Source organism: Neltuma alba, unplaced genomic scaffold (genome assembly GCF_004799145.2).
Source record: "Neltuma alba isolate B1F8T4 unplaced genomic scaffold, ASM479914v2 tig00010213_pilon, whole genome shotgun sequence".
Taxonomy (NCBI): domain Eukaryota; kingdom Viridiplantae; phylum Streptophyta; class Magnoliopsida; order Fabales; family Fabaceae; genus Neltuma; species Neltuma alba.
This window is the reverse complement of record NW_021635148.1, coordinates 81,969-106,504: the sequence shown is the minus strand read 5'-3', so window position 1 is coordinate 106,504 and position 24,536 is coordinate 81,969. Positions and strand designations below refer to the sequence as shown.

General features: G+C 37.2%; 1 protein-coding gene across 1 annotated transcript; it reads left to right on the top strand.

Moving 5' to 3' along the window:
• Nucleotides 1-20,596: 20,596 nt before the first annotated feature.
• LOC114754854 (probable pectate lyase 4) lies at nt 20,597-24,536 on the top strand. The gene is made up of 5 exons (XM_028943697.1): nt 20,597-20,800; nt 21,769-22,120; nt 22,213-22,423; nt 22,527-22,595; nt 23,954-24,536. The coding sequence occupies exons 1-5, from the start codon at nt 20,647-20,649 to the stop codon at nt 24,191-24,193; spliced, it is 1,026 nt and encodes a 341-aa protein (XP_028799530.1). The 5' UTR covers nt 20,597-20,646; the 3' UTR covers nt 24,194-24,536.

The window sequence follows — 24,536 nt, the reverse complement described above, 5'->3', positions numbered from 1 at the left end:
GGATATGGAATTTACCATACCCTTACTGTATGGTTGATAGGCAACTCTTCTGGAAACCTAGGAGGATCTCCAGCAAGGGATCAAGGAGGAAACGTTAAGCAAGGAATGAGAGGTAGCGTGAACTGCAATTATTTTGTTGATCTGCATTTGATGTATCTGCTATGTGTGTTTATGTGCCATGAGAATGTTATGTACAGATGATGTGAACTCCTTGCAATGTATGCCTTGGCTCTTGCATGATTGAGTTTTGACCAGAATGATTATATGCTCCATGATATGATGACATGGATACAGAATGATTATAGCATGGCATAAAGACTAGAAATGTTATTTACTGCATGTAGCATGACATCTTATGCATGTTGACTTGATGGTTGTATGTTCAATGCTACTGGGATTTCTATGAAATCTCATTCCTCCTATAACATGATATCCTAGGTGCCACTACTGCTAAGGAGAAAGGAAAGGAAATAGTCATGGCTTGAAGAAGTTATGAATTATGTAATGTATTATACGGTTTTGAACTTTCTCTTTCAAGCCATGTAAGCATACTATGTTCATAAATACATGATATGATACCCTTTTTGGAATGTATATTAATGATAGAGTAGCTTTATAAGTGATTATGGTATGATTATAGTGAAAAACGAAATGCTGTCAAAATTAGTGAAAAAGGGGATAAAAATGGTCTAGATTTGACCAAACTTTGACCAACGAAGACCCTGGTCAAATGGTTGACTTTTTCCCTGAAATTTGGTATGCAAATAGATCTTATTTTTCCCTTTAAAATGAGTGGTAAAGCGTCACAATCGGAGCTCTGTGTAAGAAGTTATGCCTTTCCGAAGTTAGGCAAAAATCCTGGAAAATAGAAAAATGACCAAATGAACAGTACTTTTCGAAATTGAAAACGAATGCGTTTCTGATTAAAGCGGAACCTGAGGTCATTTTTCCTTGATAGATGATGTTAAGAGCTTCGAGTGAGACTTGGAACGACCTCGTTTCGATTTTTCTAGAATTAGTTATGATTTTTCAAAGTTATGCCAAGTTTAAGGTTACGGTGAATAGTAATGCGGGAAAAGAAATTTTCAAATTCAGGTTTTTCAACCCGGTAACCTTAGATTGCGCTTCCGAATGTCTTAACTTGGCACAATATAAGGTCGTAAACGTAAGGTGTTACATTTATGGTATCAGAGCACATGGTTCTGGCACACAGAACAAATTTTGATATTTTGTATGCTCTGCATTTTAAGGAAAGCATGTGATAGTGCTTATTAATGAGTTCATTTGGTCATTAGGATTACAGAAAAGCTCAGGTAATGGCTGTTTGTAGTGGAAGTGGAAAATCCGGAGAGACCATCAGCAAGGTCATGCCCGGTGAGCGATATCCATGGTGGTATGATGAGACATGGTGGTACGAGGACATTGAGAGGTATGGAGAGCTTAGCACTAAATCCCCAGCTACTCAGGTAGATTACTTCGGTTTCAAGGGGAAGGCTCTAGAGAAAGACATTGCCACTGTTGCCTCTAATGATATAGCTCCAGTTGTTAAGATGCCTACTAAGGATGAAGCAGGTCCGAGTAAGATCCCTACACCTGAAATTAAGAAAGAGTTCCATGCCTCCTCAGCTAGTTCAAGAATTCCAGTTTAGAAGCCGTTTCATTAAGCCATATGAGCACCAGGAAGCTGATGTATACTTAAGGTTCTTAGAGGACATTAAGAGCCTTTATTATTGGGTGACTAGAGAGGATCATACCTTGGGAAATGAAGATTGGATCCTAGCCCTGTTCATGTAATCCCCAAGACATGGAAATGGAATGAAGGAATCAATGAGATATGTAATCGCCTAACCAGATGCACTTTCCTGGAGATGGTCGACGCCATAGAGACCTTTGTATGGGCTACTTTTCCATGAGCTGGTCATGGTCAATGCTAGACTGATGATGTATATAGTGTAAATAGTTTTGGACTGTATATAAGTTAGGCTAACTGCTAAAAACTCTGTGTAACCCTTGTGTTGCTGTACAAATGTTTGTTATATAAATAAGAAGGGTATGTTTATATGATAAATGATTAAAGAGTTCCTTTATTCTCCCATAGTTAATTAAAGAACAAGCGAAATGGTGAGAACACGGAGAGGAGCAAGAAACACTCCTGAGGAAACCACATAGAGATCCTATCCAGCAAGTAATGAATAGGCTGGATGAGCAACAACGAGTCGTACAGCAACTACAAGAGGCACAGTTACGGCAGCAAGAAGAGAGAGACGCCGTTATAGCAGCAGCGGTAGCAGCAGCGATTGCTCAGTTACGACAACCTGAGCAAATGCAAGCTGAAGCGACCCCACAAGTCCAACAGCAAGTACCTGAAGAGCAAGCAGGAGTGGCTGAAAATCAAGAAGATATTCAGCAGTGGATTACGAAATTTTGCAAGCATAATCCCCAGAGTTCAAGGGTTCATTGGAACCACAAATAGCTGAAGATTGGATTACCCGACTGGAGAAGATCTTTCGGGTAATGGGATGCTCATCTGAGATTAAAGCTCAGATGGCAATTTATAAGCTAGAGAAAGAAGCAGATCAGTGGTGGAACAACACTGAGTTGGTACTGCAAGCCAACAACACCCCAATAACATGGGAGGTGTTCAAAGAAAGATTCTATCAGAAGTACTTTCCCCGATCAGCACAGGATAAAATGGAAGCTGAATTCCTAGTGTTGCAGCAGGGGAATAATGAAACTTTTGATGACTACTTAGCAAAGCACATTCGGCTGTCCCGTTATTCTGCTTATTTAAAACGTCTCAATGACGAACGGTGGAATACGGAGAAGCTGGTCAGAGGATTAAAGCCAGCATTAAGAGAGGTCGTGGCGCCTCAGCAGATCGAGAGTTTTAACAAGGCAGTAGAAGTCTGCCGCATTACTGAAGCAAGTCAGAATCATCGAGGAATGATGCCGATAGCTTTGAAAGCTGAGAGACCCCCATCGAGGCCGAATCAAGAAGGAACCTCTTATGTTAATAAGAAGAGGAAGAGGCCTGGCTTTGGCAGAAAGATGAGAAGAGGGGAGCAGACGACCTGAAGGGTTTGATATCACACGAAGGGCCAAGGAATGTGAGAAGTGTGGCAAGAATCATGGCGACAGGCCATGTTTATTTGGCCAGAACGTGTGCTATAGATGTGGGAGACCAGGACACTTTTCGAAGGAATGCCCACAAGGGGCAGAAGGGACGAGACAGCAGACCCAAGGCAGGGTGTTTGCCCTTACACAGGAAGAGGCCCGTAAGTCACCTGACATGATCCAAGGTACGATCACTGTTAATGATTGCCTTGTGTATGCCATGTTTGACTCAGGTGCTAGCCATTCCTTTATATCACATGATTGTGTTGGGCGATTGGGTTTGACTGTTGATACCTTGCCATATGATATTGTTGTTTCTACTCCCACTAGTCCTAAAGTTGTGACTTCTAAAGCATGCCTGAATTGTGTGGTCTGTTATCAGCATTGTTGCACTATCATTGACTTGATATGCATGCCTTTTCGTGACATTGAGGTGATAATTGGTTTGAATTGGTTATCTGCCAATAACATACTTCTAGATTATGGTAAGAAAACGTTAGTATTACCCTCTAAGGAAGAAATCCCTAGAAAAGAAGTAAGTCTAAATTTTATAACTGAAGCCGAAGCGAGTAGATGCTTACGGCACGGATGTCAAGGATATATTGTATTCTTCTCAATTCGAGCAGAGGCAGAAGAAGGAATTGAAGAAATACCGATAGTGAAAGACTTCCCAGAGGTATTTCCAACAGAGATCAGTGGACTTCCGCCACAGAGCGAGAAGTGGAGTTCACGATTGATCTTGTACCAGGGACAAAACCAATATCCAAAGCTCCATATCGAATGGCTCCCAACGAAATGGTTGAGCTAAAGAGACAAATTGAGGAGCTGTTGGAGAAGGGTTTTATAAGACCAAGTGTATCTCCCTGGGGTGCTCCAGTACTCTTTGTGAAAAAGAAAGACGGTAGTCTAAGGCTATGCATTGACTATCGAGAGCTAAACAAGGTGACGATAAAGAATAAATACCCTCTGCCGCGAATTGATGATCTGTTAGACCAACTGGCAGGAGCAACGGTGTTTTCCAAGATCGATCTACGATCGGGATATCATCAGCTGCGGATAAAGACAGAAGATGTTTCGAAGACTGCATTTAGGACCCGATACGGACACTATGAGTTCTTAGTGATGCCGTTTGGATTGACAAATGCACCTGCTATTTTCATGGACTACATGAACCGGATTTTTAGACCATACTTAGATCTGTTTGTAGTAGTTTTTATTGATGACATACTAGTGTACTCCAAAACTCAAGAAGAGCATGAGCAGCACTTGAGAATTGTGCTGAGTACACTGAAGGAGAAACAACTCTACGCCAAGCTCAGTAAATGTGAGTTTTGGTTAAAGGAAGTTAAATTCCTAGGCCATGTGATTAACCATGAAGGTGTGGCCGTAGATCCCAGTAAATTGAATCAGTACTAAACTGGGAGCAGCCTAAGACAGTAACAGAGATACGAAGTTTCTTAGGGCTGGCAGGTTACTATAGGAGATTTATCCAGGACTTTTCTAGAATTGCCCAAGCGCTGACAAAGCTAACCAGGAAGAACCAGCAGTTCTTGTGGGACGAGAAATGTGAGGCAAGTTTTCAAGAGCTGAAGCGAAGGCTAACCTCTACCCCAGTACTAGTTATCCCCGATCCAACACTACCATATGTAGTGTACACAGATGCTAGCAAACAGGGATTGGGATGTGTACTGATGCAGCAGGGAAGAGTTGTTGCCTACGCCTCGCGCCAATTAAAACCTCACGAAGAAAATTACCCCACTCATGACCTGGAGCTTGCAGCGATAGTGTATGCCTTGAAGATATGGAGGCATTATTTGTATGGGGCAACTATAGAATTGTTCTGTGATCACAAGAGTCTCAAGTACCTGCAAGACCAGAAAGAACTTAACATGAGACAGAGGAGATGGATGGAGTTGTTGAAAGATTATGACTATCAGATCAAGTATCATCCGGGAAAAGCCAATGTAGTGGCTGATGCTTGAGCAGAAAAGTGGTGCAAGTAGCTACCCTCATGATCAAAGAGGGTGATCTGTTAGAAGATATAAGAGATTGGGGTCCTATTTATCACATGCAGTTAACAGCAGATGATGTGGCTAATGAGCCATTAGTGCAGAGAACAACTGTTGATGTGATAAGACAAATTAAAGAAGCTCAAAGAGGAGATCCGTTAGCAAAGACCCTTCGAGCTAAAGTCTTGAGCAATGAGGCAAAAGATTTCGAGATCTCAACAGAGGGAGTAATAGAATTCAGAGGAAGATCGTATGTTCCTCCTGTAGATGATCTCAGGAAGCAAATCCTAGATGAGGCACATAAAAGCAAATATACGATTCATCCAGGAATGACCAAGATGTATCAAGACATCAAGTCATTGTTTTGGTGGCCTGGTATGAAACGAGATGTCACTGAGTATGTGACAAAGTGCCTTACATGCCAAAAGGTGAAGACGGAACACCAGAAGCCGTCAGGATTTTTACAACCCCTTAGTATTCCTGAATGGAAGTGGGACAGTATCTCTATGGACTTCATAGTAGGACTACCTCGTACGTCGTCAGGATACGATGCAATATGGGTCATAGTTGATAGACTGACGAAGTCGGCCCATTTCTTGGCGATTAATGTTAAATATTCGCCAGAGAAGTTAGCGAGGTTATACATTAAAGAGATCGTAAGATTACATGGGGTTCCAGAGTACATTGTGTCTGACAGGGATCCAAGATTCATGTCGAGATTCTGGAAAGCAGTGCAAGAAGCCATGGGCACGGTACTGAGTTTCAGTACAGCTTATCATCCGCAAACGGACGGACAAACAGAACGAACGATACAGACACTAGAAGATATGCTGAGAGCGTGCGTTTTGGATTTCAAAGGAAGCTGGGATGAATATCTGCCTTTGGCAGAATTCGCGTACAACAACAGTTACCATTCCAGTATCCAGATGGCACCATACGAGGCATTGTACGGGAGAAAGTGCAGATCCCCGCTTTGTTGGGCAGAACTCGGAGAGAGAAAAATTTGGGGTCCAGATATAGTAGATCGTACCTCTGAACAGATTAAACAGATCAAACAGAGGCTACTCACGGCTCAAAGCAGACAGAAGAGCTACGCCGACAGTAGGAGAAAGCCGTTAGAGTTCGAGGTTGGAGACCATGTCTTCCTGAAGGTATCTCCAACTACCGGAGTAGGACGATCTATTAAGGCGAGAAAGCTGACGCCTAAATATGTGGGACCATTCCAAATACTCTCAAAGGTAGGACCTGTAGCCTATCGACTGGCCTTACCCCCGAACTTAAGTCAGTTGCACAACGTCTTCCATGTTTCCCAGTTGAAGAAGTACAATCCGGATCCAGAACATGTGCTAGAATATGATCAGATTGAGCTAAAGAACAATCTGACATTTGAAGTAAGACCAGAACGCATAGTGGATCGGAAAGTCAAGCAGCTGAGGAACAAAGGAATCCCTTTGGTCAAAGTGATTTGGAAAGATCTAAATCAAGAAGAGGCCACGTGGGAAAAGGAGGACGAGATGAGGAGCAAGTATCCAGAGCTCTTCACATAAGGTATGTGTTAAAATTTCGAGGACGAAATTTATTTTAGGGGGGAAGAAATGTCACACCCTGATAATTTTATTCTAACTGATGAATGATTTGTGACTGACTAAGGCCAAGTAGTATAGTAGACTGGTAGAGGATCCAGGCTATGAGGAAAAATCAGGATAGGGACATAACGGTCATTTCTGAAAAGATCAGTTAAGAAAGGGCAGTATTGGAAATAATGTCCAAATTTCCTGAAAATTCCCAGAAAATCATGAAAAATAGAAAGGAGGGTACAGAATAATGTTTGAGGCTTAGAAGATGAATATGAGATTAAAAATAATTTATCAGGGAATTATTTGTAATTATTGGAATTTTTGGCTAATTAAGGAAAATTAGCCAATTTCCATTATTTAAAATATATAGAGGCCTCAAAAATTCAAGGAAAAATATGGATAAATTATGTGACATATTATCCTAATTTATAAAATTATTTCCCACCTTTGGATGTACAAAGGTTAGCTTAAAGGATATTTATTACCGAATTATTATCGGTAGAATAGTGATTTTTGACAGAATAAAATTTAGAAAATTATAGAGGGAGATAGAACTTGAGAAAAATCATGGATTACCCTTGGAATGAGGGGAATTTAATGAGGTGTTGAAATCGGAATTTTGTGACAGTAAATTGGACAGGATTGTTGGAAAATCGGGCCGGAAATACACAAATAATCAGTGGATTGCACTGATTATTGGATGAGTCATATTTTTCCAATATTAAGAGCAATAATTCGGCCAAAATTAGAAGGAGAGGACAAAGTTGGAATTTTCCACATTGTTCAAGGGCATAAAGGGAAATAAGAGACAAAATAATAAAATAATATTTATTTTCCACATGAAAATCACATGGTGATTAGGTGTCCCTACATGTGTCACTTTCTTATGGTGAGTGCCCTAAGATTTGTCCACGTGTAAAGTAGAAAAAAATGAACGGCCGAGATCGCATCTTTTTCCCGAAGGGCATTTTCGGCATTTTGAAATATCAAGGCCTATAAATACCCCCCCCTTTCATGAAGAATTCGGCCAAGAGGTGTTTGTTGGGAGAGAATTTTGTGTTCTTGAGTTCTAGGAGAGAGAAAGGAAGAAAGAAGAGAGAGAAAGAGAGACAGCAAGCTTAATCACCTCTAATCGCCGATTAAGCGCTAATTAAGGTATGTTTATCTCCCTAAGTGTTAATTATTTTTAGTTGATTATTTATTTGAGGAAGATTAGGATTAATTACCTTGATTAATTATGGTTTAGTGATAGCTAAGATTAATTATGTTATTTGATTAAGGATTAGTAAGTGATTAAGGTTAGCTACCCTAATTAATTAGTGATTAGTTATGATAATTGAAGGATGATTAATTATGGGTAATCATGTTGATTAAGTATTGATTAAAGCTTAATCATATTGATTAGAGAATGATTAATGATTAATCATATTGATTAGAAAATGATTAATCATGTTAATTAAGGAATGAATAATGGTTAATCATATTGATTAGAGAATGATTAATGATTAATCATATTGATTAGAAAATGATTAATCATGTTAATTAAGGAATGAATAATGGTTAATCATGTTGATTAGAGAATGATTAATGGTTAATCCAAAAAGGGATTAGTGATTTAATCTTAAAGGATTATGACTATGTGACTTGAGGACCTTAATTAAGTATTGGATTAAGGACTAAGGGTTAGTGATTAACCAAGGAAGCATGATTAATCATGGGTTAAGGAAGAATTCCAAGACCTTAATTGAGGATTAAGGCTTGGTCAAACCAAGGTCAAAGGTTTAGGAAAGGTATACAGAAATTATAAATTGAAAGATACAAGGGTAGCATTATATTGAGAAAGAATGGTATACTGGATATGGAATTTACCATACCCTTACTGTATGGTTGATAGGCAACTCTTCTGGAAACCTAGGAGGATCTCCAGCAAGGGATCAAGGAGGAAACGTTAAGCAAGGAATTGAGGTAGCGTGAACTGCAATTATTTTGTTGATCTGCATTTGATGTATCTGCTATGTGTGTTTATGTGCCATGAGAATGTTATGTACAGATGATGTGAACTCCTTGCAATGTATGCCTTGGCTCTTGCATGATTGAGTTTTGACCAGAATGATTATATGCTCCATGATATGATGACATGGATACAGAATGATTATAGCATGGCATAAAGACTAGAAATGTTATCTTACTGCATGTAGCATGACATCTTATGCATGTTGACTTGATGGTTGTATGTTCAATGCTACTGGGATTTCTATGAAATCTCATCCTCCTATAACATGATATCCTAGGTGCCACTACTGCTAAGGAGAAAGGAAAGGAAATAGTCATGGCTTGAAGAAGTTATGAATTATGTAATGTATTATACGGTTTTGAACTTTTCTCTTTCAAGCCATGTAAGCATACTATGTTCATAAATACATGATATGATACCCTTTTTGGAATGTATATTAATGATAGAGTAGCTTTATAAGTGATTATGGTATGATTATAGTGAAAAACGAAATGCTGTCAAAATTAGTGAAAAAGGGGATAAAAATGGTCTAGATTTGACCAAACTTTGACCAACGAAGACCCTGGTCAAATGGTTGACTTTTTCCCTGAAATTTGGTATGCGAATAGATCTTATTTTTCCCTTTAAAATGAGTGGTAAAGCGTCACAATCGGAGCTCTGTGTAAGAAGTTATGCCTTTCCGAAGTTAGGCAAAAATCCTGGAAAATAGAAAAATGACCAAATGAACAGTACTTTTCGAAATTGAAAACGAATGCGTTTCTGATTAAAGCGGAACCTGAGGTCATTTTTCTTGATAGATGATGTTGAGAGCTTCGAGTGAGACTTGGAACGACCTCGTTTCGATTTTTCTAGAATTAGTTATGATTTTTCAAAGTTATGCCAAGTTTAAGGTTACGGTGAATAGTAATGCGGGAAAAGAAATTTTCAAATTCAGGTTTTTCAACCCGGTAACCTTAGTTTGCGCTTCCGAATGTCTTAACTTGGCACAATATAAGGTCGTAAACGTAAGGTGTTACACTATCTGTCTCATTCTCATCTCTTTCTCTTCTTTTTAATCCATAAGAATTCCACTAGGATTATCTACCTTGACTTTACGATCTCCATGTTCCTATTTATCTATTCAGGAACTTGAGATAGCTACTCTATCATAGTGCCCCATCTCTAACGAGGCTTTAAGAGCTTGTCCAGCTTAGGTGACCACTACACCCTCTTAGCGGTGTACAGACTCAACCCCTAACTATCTTGTTCAACTCATCATTACTCTTCCTCTTGAGGGGGAATCTGATAGCTTTAAATAGTGGCTACAACTCTCTCTTGAGCTCTATCAGTCTTACTCTCAAGGACCTCATAGTCCATCAAGTCGTGCCAAGATACCACCTCAGCATCAGAGAATCACTATCTCTATTCGTCATGACAGAATTCTTATTCGCCACCACTTTCTCTGGTTCATCATGACAAAACATACCTTCTCTTACTTCTGCTAGTTTTACTTAGCTTTGTTTATCGTAACCTTAACTGCTGCCTGAAGGACTTCCATGTCCTAGCCTCACTGTAATCCCCAACTAAGTCAACTACTTCCTTTCAAGCAATGAAGGAAGGGTCTGGCTCACAACTCTAGGCCATTAGCACCTTTGCTTTCCCTTATCCTCAGGGATTACCAGTGGCAGAAATTAATTTTTAGCTCTTCTGACCTTTTTATATCTATTTAGGAATCAAAGATAACTACTTTGATCGTGTTGCCTTAACCTTGTATCAAGGCTACAGTAATTGTATCTAACTTAGATTGCCACTTGACCCTTTTTCTTCTAGGGTTTAGACTCATACCTCTATCTGACTTATGAGCCATTATCCCCTTTTCGTTAGAGGGAAGTCTCTTTATCTTTACACAGTGGCTACCTTCCTCTGCGTATAACTTCTCATCATCATTTTATCCGTACCTTTCTAACAGAGGATCCTAACTTCATTTAAAGATCCTTATTACTTATTTTCCCTAGAGCATTCACCTCCAATCCATAACCTTAGTTGGACCTTAGCTAGTATTCCACTACTAGCTCTAACCTGAACTGGGCTTTTCTAAATTCTTGCAGATAGTTCTCTTCTTCCTATGCCAGAACCTCTGCTCTGATACCAAAAAATGTCACACCTTACTTATATAATACCTTAGCATTCATTTAAACCATTCCAGACCACTTTGGATGGTCTTAAGCTTAAAAATTTCAATTTGGACGTTAATTTTCGGAAAATTACTGTTCACTGTCCAGTTTTCAGATTACAGGTCCAACTTTGAAAAATCATAACTAATTCTAGAAATATCGTATGGAGGTGTTCCAAAATTCTACGGAAAGCTCTTTCAATTCTCTATAAGGGAAAAATACTCAATTGGACTTATTCTTGCCCAATTCGTACAGTTTATTAGATTAAGATTACTATTTGTTTGGTAAAATCTGGACTCTCCAGATTCTGCGCCTTAACTTTGAAAACTTATATCTCTTTGTATACACATCCAAATGATGTGATTTACCACTCATTTTAAAGCTTGGGATATGCATTATAAGTGTACCAAATTCCGTAGCTTAACTCATTCATATGATAGGTCGAACTGAAGCTTGAAATTAACTGCTTCAGGACCTACGTTTTATCCCTTAATATCTCTTTACTTTAATTCTTTTTATTTCTTTGGCATACCTAACATGGGCTTACTTTTTCCCATTCATGCTCATATACTTTCATTCATGCCATAAACATCCTAAGCACATACATTGAATTGATGGCATTCATAACATAACTTACAACATAGGAGAATTATACATTGAATAATAACATCAATCATTAGCATTAATAATTCTCCACTTCTTCTCCTTGCTTCTCATGCCCTTAGTGCCCATCATTGATTTGACCTAAATGGTTGGTTAGGGAGGGGGTGAGATTCGGGGGAATCTCAGTAGCAAACACTACCACATACATGCACAAGATGGATGCTAGTGTATGGTATGTAGTTTTTCATAAATTTAAGTTAACCAGTGACATGCCATCATGCTTTATGCTTGGTATAAAAATGCATGGCCATGGAAACATATTAAAAACAGCATTTCCAGCAACAATCATCACGTCACAACATCATTCAAACAACAAATACAAACCAACACATAAGCATACCATGTCAAGCACATAAAGGGTAAGTTCACTACCTTGCACCTCAAGCCTTCCTCTTACTTTTCCTTTGACTCCCTTGACTTTCCAACCATGTTAGCTTTTGGTCAACATCATCAAACATCCTCTTGGATGTTCTAAAGGTCCTAAACATAACCATAATGATGACACAATCCATTAGGACCATTAGATTACATAAAGTTCAAGACTAGCTTTCTTGAACCTCAACCCCTTTCTCTTAGTCTTAGGGTTTTCTTTCTAACTTTTCTAATATAAATCTTATCATTTTACATCCTTATGATCTATTTCCTATCAATTAGGACCACTTTAGATGGCTTTAGATTCAAGAATATCAAATGTGGAAATTTTGGCTCGCGGGTACTGTTCACGCAGAATCTCCAGAATTTTTGCTCAATTTTGAAAATTCATAATTAAATCTAGAAAACTCCAAATTGAGTGCTTCCAAGTCTCACTGAAATCTAATTAAGTTAAATTGAAAGGAAAAATAGTTTCAGGAACCAATTCTACGCCTAACAGTACCAGAATTGTACGGAACTCGACACCCTTCCAAAAGCTCAACACTGTTTCCAGATTTCAAACCCTAACTTTGAAAAATCACCATAAATCGTACACATATCCAAATGAAGTGTTCTATCCATGGATTTAAAGCTCATAGAGTGTACTTTAGGCATGCCAAATTTCAGAACCAGATATGAACAGTAACTAATTCGAAAAAGCCATCAAATCAGCACGTAATTCTTCCAATTTTCACATAGATCCACTTGGATCTACCATACTTTGAGGTGTTCTAGCAAGATCTAACAACCAAACTCCCTTCCCCACTCATCAACCATTTGACCAGCCATCAAAAGGGAGAGAAGACATATTTTCAACCATAAAAGAGAAAGAAACCAAGGCAAGAACACATCTAGAGCCAAGAACTCACCTTGAACCTTGATTGTATGACCAAAGTTGATGCCTTTCTCTTGGTTTTCCCTCAAAACTCTCTCTTTTTCCCTCTCTTCATGCCTTGTACGAAATTCCCATCTGATTTAGGGGAGAGATGAGCTCATTAATGTGTACAAAATATCCCACCAACCATCATTAATGTTATGCCAAGTGTCATTAGCCTACTTAATCTTAATCCTCCCTCTTAATTAACTTAAATCATAATGTAATTAAATTTCAAAGTCAAGATCCTCTCCATTGGTAGCTTGACACTTGGAAAACTTTAATTACCATCCATTAAAGGCTTGAAAAGTGGCTACTTGTGGGCCAAGCAAAGTGCAAGACTCTGATTAACACTTTATCGGTGCACTTTTACTCCGGGTTTAACTTCTTTTCTATAATTACAGTGCTCTGGCCTCTGTAATTATTTTTTTGTCAGATCCATAAATTCTCTTTAATTTTAGAGAGTATCTATGAATTTTCTTAGCCCATAACACTTCCTTTAAGCCTTGCATAAAATTCATTTACTAAAATACCCTTTTATCGGCAAAACCGGCTCTTTAATTTCTTAAAGCCACTCTACTGGCCTTTTGGTTGCGGGACTAATTTTATAAATTAGTACAACCTTTCAACCCTTTAACCTCATTTTTGTATACGCTTTTGAGGTCTCTTGCTATTTCAAATAATTACCTCAAATGGTATACTTTTTACCGGTCACAACCTCATAAACTCCATTTAAGCTGCCTCAGGGGTATTTTCATCTTTTCTCTTCATAGAAGAGTCTTAGAATATTATTTCCCATTTTTTGGGATTTTCTTGGAATTTTCTGTACACTCTTCCATTTTTGCCTTTGCTGGTCATAACTTTTTGAATTTACGGTTTTACCCCTGCTTAAGTCTAACATCATAGAACCATCTCTTTAAGGTTTCTAACTTACCCATTGGCCTGTATCTAGTCTCTTTTCTCTTTTTGGGCCTTCGAGACTTTACTGGAGCCTTTAACCTTAATTATACTCGAGCCCCTGAAAACTTTTACTTTGCAGTTTAGTCCCTAAAACTGCTTTACCTTCCTTTTTCATCTTTGGGACTTCTGCTCACAGGGGTTTGGTAACCTATTTGATTTAGGCTATTTTTGGAACTTCTAGGCCTAAAAGTCTGGATGTTACAAAATCTATGAATTTTCTCAAGTCATGACTCATCCTGTAGGTCCCACTTAAAAATTATTCTTTTAAATGCCCTTTTATCAGCATAATCGGGTTTTATATTTTATTAAAGCCATTCGACTAGCCTTCAGGGAGCGGGAATAGTTTTATAGATTAGTACATCCTTTTAACTATTTAACCTCACTTTTTAATACATTTTAGAGGTCTCTTACTATCTCAAATAATTACCTCAAATGATGTACTTTTTACCAGTCATAATCTTATAAATTCCATTTAAGTTATATCAAGGATATTTTTATCATTTCTCTCCATAAAAGAGTCTTAGGATAATGTTTCTCATTTTTTGAGATTTTCTTGAAATTTTCTGCATGCTTTTCATTTTTACCCCTATTGGCCGTAACTTTCTGAAGTTGCGATTTAATCCCTACTTGGATTTAATCTCATAAAACATCTCTTTGAGGCTTCTAAATTAACTTTTGGTTTGTATTTAGCCTCTTTTCTTTTTTTGTGCCCTTGAGGCTCTCCTAGAGCTTCAACATTACTTAGACGTTTGCCCCCTAGTAACTTTCTTACTTCGCAGTTTAGTTCCTAAAACTACTTTGATTTCCTTTCTCATTTTTGGGATTTTTGCTGAGGGGCTTAGTAGCCTAACTATTTTGGGCTACTCCTAGAGCTTCTTAACCTAAAAATTAGGATGTGACAGATGGGTTTTTCTTATGTTCTTCATGGTATCATCATCATCATCATCATCATTATTATTGATAAAATGGTATCATTATTCTCATAAACACAATTTGGCACAAGAGAAATGGACCAGGCTTCTCTCAGCTGCCCTACCTTTATCCAAAACAGTGTCATTTTGGGTGCAAAATGAGAGGTCCTGATTGCTTTTTCCCTCTATTTTGAAGCTTTTCTGCATAGTATAGAATTTTAAAATAATTTTTGATGCACTTAGCACATTAAAATTTTTTTGAGAAGCACTTTATATGCTAACAAATTCTTTAATACACTCAACATCCTAAAATGTTTTTTTTTCAATAGTTTCAAATATCCTACAATAATTTTTAGTACATTTAGCATCCTAAAATATTTTTTTTAGTACCACTTAGTATCCTAAGATAATTTTTAGTACTCTTAGTGGCGCAATTAGCACACTAGAATATTCTTTTAGGAATATCCAGTATCCTAAAATAATATTTGATTCGCTCAACATCATAAAATATTTTTTTAGTAACATCCAATATCCTAAATATTTTTTACTTTAAAAGTATTTTTGAAACAGCACTTAATGTCCAAAGTGTAGGGTACTTGTTGCTACTAAGAAATATATTTTAGGATACTAAACATTAATGAAAAAAAAATATTTTAGGATGTTAAGTGCACCAAAAATTATTATAGAATATTGGATGCTAGTGAAAAAACATTTTAAGGTGCTGAGTGTAACAAGAATTACATTAAGATACAAGGTGCTTATAAAAATATAATTTAGTGTGCTGAGGGTAAGGTACTTATAAAAATATATTTTAGTGTTATGACTGTACTAAAAATTATTTTATTATACTGGGTGCTATTAAAAAAAAATTACTTCAAGACATCAGCCGGTCATTATTATAATGAGTTATCTAGAAGAAAAATTTTGGTCCTTATTATAAAGGGTTAACAGGGTCATTAATGAATTTTTTCCTAGTTTATTCCTAGTTACAAATTATTATTACTTATGTAAATAACTTTTCACTAGCTCCTTGAAATTTGTTATAAAGGGTAGGTTTTAAAAAATTTATACTTTTAGAGCACACTCAATAATATAATTGTCATTTTTTTGTTTGTATGAATTAGTTTATTAACCTCTTATAATAAGGATCAGATGGAGTATTTGAAAAAACAATCAGCCCGCCTTATTTTGCACCCAAAACAGCACCGTTATGGATAAAGAAGGGCAGGACATGGTCAAAAAAAATGTCGTTGTTCATCAAGGTGTTATTTGGCCTCTGCAATTTGTCATTAAAGAAATTCTTCGTTCTATTTCATTTCCTTTCTCATTTTTCAATAGGAATTCACACTTTTCATTACACTTCTATTAGTAATAATCTCTTTAATCTGCATTGGTCCTTGGTGATTCATAAAATTAAAGGAAGGTGCATCGACAGGTTGAGTGCCACATCTTAGTTTGTAGGTTTAGCTCTCCAATATGGCATTTTTATTGGAAAATAAAAAGTAGCTATGCTTAATTAGCTCTTTTTTTTTACATTGGTGCCTTGGTCTTTTGCTTCTTCAGTGAGTTCACTAGAGCCGGGAAAACGAGTCAAGCCCGTTGGGCTAGCTTGTTTAAGCCTAATTAAGTCAAGGGACGGGCTTGTAATTTGAAGCTTCCAAAAGTAAGTTGGGCTTAAGAGGGCCAGTCCTGTAGGGCCTATAACTAAACGGGTTGGCCCCATAGGGCCACGGGCCGGCCCGTTTAAGCCAAAAAATTTTTGAAAGGAAAAAGAAAGCCCTAAGTCCTTAACCGGCTAACCCTTCTCTTACACACATACTCTTCCAGAGACCAAAGTCTTCCTTCCTTTTAGTTTCTCACTTTCAGCCACTCACATCTCGGTCTCACGTTGTCACGACTCACGTAGACGCAGACTCTGGCACTCACCCTCGCTCAGCACTTTAGCAGTAGCACTCTTCGAGTCTTTTGTCTTCATCTCTCTCAGTCTCCTACTCTCCATCTCCTACTTCCAATCTGTCTCTGACTCCCAGTCCCAGATCCCCACAGAGACAGATTTACAGACGACCGTCAATATCGGCAGTCACCCTCACTCCCATCGCCTAGTCATCATCTCTCTCAGCCTCACCTCTTAATCACACAGATTCGCAAAATGCAAATTGTTGGTAGTCACCTACTCACCGTCACCTAGTCATTGTCGCCATCACCATTTATAGACCACCAATCAGACATCGCAGATTGGTAGTAACCATTGGCTGTCGCCTATAGCCTGCCTTTGCTTTGCCAGTTCACCTGCATTTGTGACAGCCCAAACAAAATCCTAACTGTTGACTAGTTCCCATATAGTTGTGTTCCCCCTCTACTTCCCCTGTTCCCCCATCAACCAACATCCTAACGTCCCCTGTCAATCAGCTCCCTTACTGTTCGTGAGTCTATCCAACCTCAAGACGTGCAGTACCACCTCTCCAGTGAGTCAGCGACCAACGACTAGTATCAGCATCTCTACTTTAGTGAGTCTTTGCTTCATGCCTTCATTCTTGATTTTAGAGTCTAGACCACCTAATTTTAGACTCTATGTTCATTCATTGCCGATTTTTCTAGTGTAAAGCATTTCTAAATTCTAATATTGATTACTGTTTAATGTTTATTTGTTAAATTTGTTAATTGCTTGCTAATTAATATACATTAAGAGGATCCTAAATTGTAATTTTTTGCTGATTGTTGGCAAGTTGGCAGCATCATGCAAAGAGAAAAGGCTCAAGGGACTGATGATGCATCATTAGCTACGGATGGCAAAGGTAAATCATCTTCTCTTCAAGTGACTGAAGAATCAAAGCCAAAGAAGCCTAGAATTTTGACCTCTGATGTTTGGAAGTATTTTACTAGAGTAGAGATTGATGGGGTAAATAAGGCAATATGTAATGGTTGTCAAAGTTTATATGCATCGGGTGGGGGTAAAGGCACTTCACATTTAAGTCGCCACATTAAGTCTTGTAAAAGTCTAGACAAATTTCATGATATTGGATTGACGATGATGGATAGTGAAGGCAATATAAGGTCTAGAAAAATTGATCATAATCGTATTAGGGAGTTTATAACTATGGCCATAATTGAACATAGTCTTCCTTATTCATTTGTTGAATATAGATGGATTAGGGAACTACTTAGCATGTTAAATCCTGATGTGGGGCTCATGACTAGAAAAACGATTGTGGCTGATGTTATGAAGTTCTTCCACCAACAAAAAGATAATTTGAAACAGAAATTACAGAAAAGTATAGGTAGAATATGTTTGACTTCTGATTGTTGGACTGCTATGACTTCTGAAGGATATATATATATTTGACAGCTCATTTTGTGGATGAAAGGTAGACACTGAATAGTAAGATACTTTCATTTTGTAGAATGGAGCCCCCACATTCTAGGATACAAGTGTCCAAAAATGTATGATTGTTTGAAAGAATGGGGGATTGAGAATAAAATATTCTCAATTACTCTAGATAATGCATTTGCAAATGATAACATGCAAGACTTATTGAAAGAGAAGCCACTTTTGGAAGAAAACTTTGATTTGATTTGTGGTGGTGAATTTTTTCATACAAGATGTTGTGCCCATATCCTTAACTTAATAGTTCAAGAAGGTTTGAAAGTAACAAGTAGTGCTTTATGGAAGATTAGAGAGAGCATTAAATGGTGGAAGGCATCTGATACAAGAATGATTCAATTCAAGCAATGTGTTGAGCAAGTAGGTGGCATTGACACTACAATGAGCCTACGATTAGATGTGCCCACCAGATGGAACTCCACTTATACAATGCTTGAAAGTGCACTTAAATATCATCATGCTTTTGCAAACTTTGCTTTGTGTGATTCAAACTACCCAAGATGTTTTAATCTGACAAATGATGAATGGAAGAGAGTAGAGACAATGTGCAATTTCTTGAGGCCATTTGAAAAGATAACGAGGTTGATTTCTAGGTCATCATATCCTACTGCCAACTCTTATTTTATGCAAATATCAAAAATTGAGATGTTGCTTGATGCAAACATGAAAAGCATTGACGATGTGATTAGAAAGATGTCCAGAAGAATGAAAGAAAAGTTTGAGAAGTATTGGCAAAATTACAATATTCTTCTTGCACTTGCTGTGTTTTTTGATCCAAGATGGAAGTTTAACATCATCCAATATTGTTATGCAAAGATTGACCCTGTCACTTCTTCTAAGAAGATTGCCAATGTCAAGAGCAAGCTAGATGCCATTTTCAATGAATATTCAAATATGGGGACATCAATCACATCATCTTCTAGACAAGGGTATGGAAGTGCATCAACTTGTAGATCTTCAATCCTTACAACTCATCATGCTTCTCACACTTCAAGTGCTTCAACAACAACAACAATCTCTTTTGATAATGCATTTGATGTAAGTTTTAAATTTGTCAATTAAATTTGTTTTTTATTTAGCTTGTATTTGATTTAATTTTAATGATACAGGATTATCAAGATATCTATGCAATCATGGATCATTCTTCTATGGACAAGTCTGAATTGGAAACTTATTTAGAAGAACCAATTCTAAAACCTGGTAATTGGAAAGATTTGGATGTCTTGAACTGGTGGAAGAACAATCAAACTCGGTTCCCAAATCTTTGAAGGATGGCAGTTGATATTTTGAGCATTCCAATCACGATTGTAGCTAGTGAATCGGCTTTTAGTATTGGTTCACGTGTTCTTACGAAGTATAGAAGTTCTATTCTTCCAGCTAACCTTCAGGCTCTCATTTGTGCTCGCAATTAGTTGCATGGATTTGCATATAAAGGTAATTCACTAATTTATAAGTATTCTATTATAATTATTTATGCTTTTAATTGCTCAACTTGTCTATGATGTGGTTTATTATTTGTTGCAAAGAATGCATGTGATATTGATGATGGAGAAGAAATCATTGATATTTTTAGAAGTCAAGAAGAGCTGATTAATAGTGAAGCACAGTCAAATATCCTTGCAATTGATGATAGTGATGATGAAGTTTCGAAAAAAATAAAGATGCCACTATCACTTGAAGCCTGATGTTGCTTGACATGAGCTCTATGCTTTAGTTGTTTGTTGTGAACTTAATGTTTATTTGGTTGTTCATCTTTGTCTTCACTCTTCCGTTTAGTTTGTCTATTTAATAGATTTTATTGCGGTGTGATGGATATTTTGAATGTTTACATATGATGATGTTTCTATTTGTTACCTAATTTTATTGATATTTATATCTTTTATTAGTAATTTTATTATTTTACCTTTATTATTTTGATTAAATATGCAAGAAACATGAAAAAATTAAATTTGTAGTTAAAAGGGCTAAAAGCCCGCAAGCCAGCTCGAGCCCGTTGTCCCATAGGCAGAGCTTGAAAAATTAGCATATTTCTGAGAGTTGGGCTTAAACGAGCCAGCCTGTTTAGGCCAGAGCTCGTGACGGGCCGGCCTGTTTTCCTACTACTAGAGTTCACAAGAAAGAAGATCTGGGTTCTAAGAGAATCATATTGGCACCATTTATCATAGGCATTAATAAGAGGCAAATTAACCTTTATGCGTTGGCAAAAAGAATTAATCTTTATGGCTTCAAATCAGTAGAGTACCATTTAGCAGGACCTAACGCTTGTATTCAAGGCTTCCTCTTTTCTTTCCTCTTTCGTAGCTCCCCCTCTCCCGGCTCTATAATCATGTAGACAATTTCCTCTGTCCTCCTGATGCTACAATGTAAAATATTTGTATTATTAATATAATCTTATCTTTTATCAAAAAATAAATGAAAAACAACTCCCTTAAAAGACGCGCGTTATTCTCCTAGTCAAGCTTTTAATTGCTTTTTAAAAAAAATATTAATTATAACAATCGTTTCCAACGGGCGGTGGTTTTGGCATGAATCATGATCATCGCCATATAAATGATCAGAAGCTGTTGTATCTGACGCTATGGTCTCCAAAACAGAGGCAAATATGGCTTCGCTGCTACCATACGGCGACGTTGATTTCAGCCTGAGGGCAATGGCGGGTCGCGCTGAGGGATTTGGTTGCAACTCCATCGGTGGCCTCCACGGCCCTCTCTATTTCGTCACCACCGTCGCTGGTTTGTCTTTTTCTTCATCTTTCGATCTATTCTGAAAATTAGGGATACTTTATTGTGGTTTTGAGATTTTAAGATGCTTATCAAAGGTGCTTTTGGTCCCATTTTAGATTTTACTCGAGTAATTTTAAATTTTGGAATGGCGATGTAGGTTCACAGATTTTACTCGCGCTTTCAAGTTTCTGGTCTATGTAATGCATTTTTGTTCATAATTGTTTTCATTTCCATCTTTCTATCTTTTTTCTAACCCAAATTAATCGGTGGATTGAAAGGTGATGATGACTTCTGATATATTGGATTTATAGATATGCTGAGATATAACCCAAAGCAACCAATAAGTTGGTTTCTATGATATTCATTGGCGATGGCGCTGGTATAAGGACTTTGGATTTTCTGATTGCCACCATATTATTGACATAGTCATTTTAGTGAATTATTTTCGGAATATTTTCATTTTGAACTGTGAAATATTTGGGGACTTGCAGTTTTACTACTACCTCTTGTCCTTCATAGAAGGGCTAGTTAAGGGTTAGATTTAGTTTTGAATATAAGATCCTGATTTATTTGGTCACTAATGATATAATTTTCACCCCATAGTATCTCTATTAATTGTACATATTAAGGAGATTCCTACTAAAAGACAATTCCAATGCACATGATTAAATAAGACAATTTAGGAAAATCAATACACATTGTCTACAAATCTTCAATTTAACTAATTTCCTTAACATCAAAAGATTAGTTATCTAACTTTTATATTAAGAACGAGAAGGAATATTCTGAGAACAGAAAGGTTCTGCGGAGTGACATGCTTGGGCAATAATATAATGGGAAGTATTGAGCCATTGCGGTTTTGCTAATTAGAGGATCAGGTTCTCACATATCATATAGTTTCATTAGAGGCTATAAACCATGCAAACATATAAAAAAATTCATCATTACACTATCTGTTACCCATAATCTGTTTCCAGATGATGGTCCTGGATCCCTTCGGGATGGATGTCGTAGAAAAGAGCCACTCTGGATTGTTTTTGAAGTATCAGGTACCATTCATCTTTCATCATACTTGAATGTATCATCTTACAAGACAATAGATGGCCGAGGCCAGAGTATAAAGCTCACAGGAAAGGGCTTAAGGCTGAAAGAATGTGAGCATATAATCATATGCAACCTTCAGTTTGAAGGAGGTAGGGGTCATGATGTTGATGGCATTCAAATAAAACCAAACTCTAGGCACATATGGATAGATCGCTGCAGTCTTCGTGATTATGATGATGGGCTTATAGACATTACAAGACAAAGCACAGATATTACTGTATCGAGGTGGGTTCAAATCTGAATGTTTAAAATGAGCTGCAATAATTACTTGGTCATCTATGTTGTATATCACTGAGTTATTTGACTCTTGTTGCCAGATGTTACTTTGCCCAGCATGATAAGACCATGCTCATTGGAGCTGACCCATCTCACATTGGCGATAGATGCATACGGGTGACAATTCATCACTGTTTCTTTGACGGGACACGACAAAGACAACCTCGTGTTAGATTTGGAAAAATCCATCTGTACAACAACTACACCAGAAACTGGGGTTTATATGCTGTTTGTGCTAGTGTTGAGTCCCAGGTAAGCTTTTCTCTTGTATCTTCTCTTTTTTTTTTCCCTGTTATTCTTGCATGCAGCTTATTAGTGTTTTTCATGTAAGTGATGATTTGAAAACATTCTACAGATATACTCTCAGTGCAACATTTATGAAGCAGGAACTAAGAAAAAGACCTTTGAATTCTATACGGAGAAGGTAGAATATTAGTCTCTGTCACTTCTATCTAGATTTAGTTTTACCATTCATTAATCGGGACCTTACCCCTGTTTGGTCTAACAAATGCTCGAAATGAAATTTTTTGGCATGGCTTCTCCCTCAGAACTCAGCTTTGACCTTAAAATGGATTAAAACATGTTATTTAAGCATTGTGCCATCTGAGGCTTTAAATTATGTAATGCTTTTTTCACTTCTAATTCTTTGTCAAAGTATGTAAGTAATCCAATTTTGTTCTCAGTCTAGCCAAATTTGTAATATCGTTCAAGACTTTGCATTGATGTGTAACATCACATGCCTCTGCAATTATTAGGCGGAAAATATTACTCTAGTTCAAAACTATTGAGTCAGCTGGTACTTGGTGCAGCGGTTATGTCAAGTGTGAACCTGGCTGCTTTGTTTGTGAATTGCGTCCCAACCTTAAACATCAGTTATCATTTTTAGTTAACCCCATACTTTTTCTCCTAGAGGGGCAAGGGGTTATGTACCCAATTTTTTTCTTTTTTACTGCACAGGTGTTTTCCTAGTGGAGACAATCCTCAAATACTAAATATGGACACCTCTCATAATGGAGATTGAAACCTTTATTCACAGCACTATGAGAGACGAATCCTTTTCATTAGACCCAAACTCCACTGGTCATACGAAATTAATGCACATACCTATTCCTAAAAACACGTATCCTGTATAAAGCCCCTTTTAATAATTTATGTTTGACGAGTTGAAGTGTTGAGACTTCACTGCAAACACGTACCTTAGCCCATTACCACTCCGTTATGTTTTAGGCTTGAATGCTGCTAGATTTGTCATGCAAGTTAAGATGCAGGATGTCATAAATATGGCAAAACGATTATAATTTCTAGAAACTAAATTCAGAATTAAGGTGAATTACATGGTTCTTAAAGACAAACATGGTTATTATGTATATGAAAACAATGCTTCAAAGCATCAACTCCTTTTACTGCTTTTCTTTTGAAGGAATATGAATGAGAAAAAAGTAAATAGTTTCAATGCATATAGGAACAGAATTCCATAATATAAGGTGACAATTACTATGCAGACAAGATCATGTTTGTTGTATTGGTCCACAAATTTACTTAAGGGCATCGCAGCAGAAAATGTTTTGCTGTGAATTATATTGTTGTTAGGTTATTCAACACAAACATTACATGTAGAAGAAAATTTTTTCAAACTACCAATCATTTGGTGCTGAGTTGTAAAAAACTTAGCCACCTGTGTTATTTTTGTTGGATAACTTGGTAAACTCCTCTTGCCTAATCCTCGAGACATTTACTGCAACTTCTAACGGTAGTGAACTTGTAATATTAATAATTCCCCAGGCTGCAGATAAGGAAGAGCAGAAATCTGGCACCATAATATCTGAAGGAGACATATTTCTGAATGGTGCGGAATCATGCTTACAAACACAACACACAGAAGGAAGCATTTTCCACCCTTCTGAATATTATACAACTTGGACTATGGAAGCACCCTCACATTCTTTTAAAGGTGTTCTCCAGATATGTGCAGGTTGGCAATCTGTTTGTCGGCCGGCAGAAGTCTCTTCTTGTTTGAATTAGAATGCCTTGCAGGATTTCACCTTCTGGTTTGTTCAGTCGTCATTAACACACAATAAGTAAAACTAGAGTGAATCCTGTGTACTTATACAGAACTTGAGATGAGCTGCACCAATTATAATTTGTGAATAATGCAGCTCTATATACTTTTAATTTATTATATTGGTTTGTAATTAAGGATTTTTCATTTTTCTAACAGTTTAGTATTGGCACCACTATTTTGTTCTGTAAACTTCGGCCAAATTTGCGGGTTTGTAGCCATAATTTTGGTTGTGCCTGTATCAAGAATGATTCTTTTTATTGTAAGTAGCCGTCTAAGTCAGAATATATAACCAAAATCGCATAA

Excerpts from the sequence above, each read along its gene's own strand:
- LOC114754854 (XM_028943697.1), top strand. The coding sequence starts at position 20,647 with ATGGTCTCCAAAACAGAGGCAAATATGGCTTCGCTGCTACCATACGGC. Across the intron at positions 22,121-22,212 it reads ACAGATATTACTGTATCGAG|ATGTTACTTTGCCCAGCATG; the intron begins GTGGGTTCAAAT and ends TCTTGTTGCCAG. Across the intron at positions 22,424-22,526 it reads GTGCTAGTGTTGAGTCCCAG|ATATACTCTCAGTGCAACAT; the intron begins GTAAGCTTTTCT and ends AACATTCTACAG.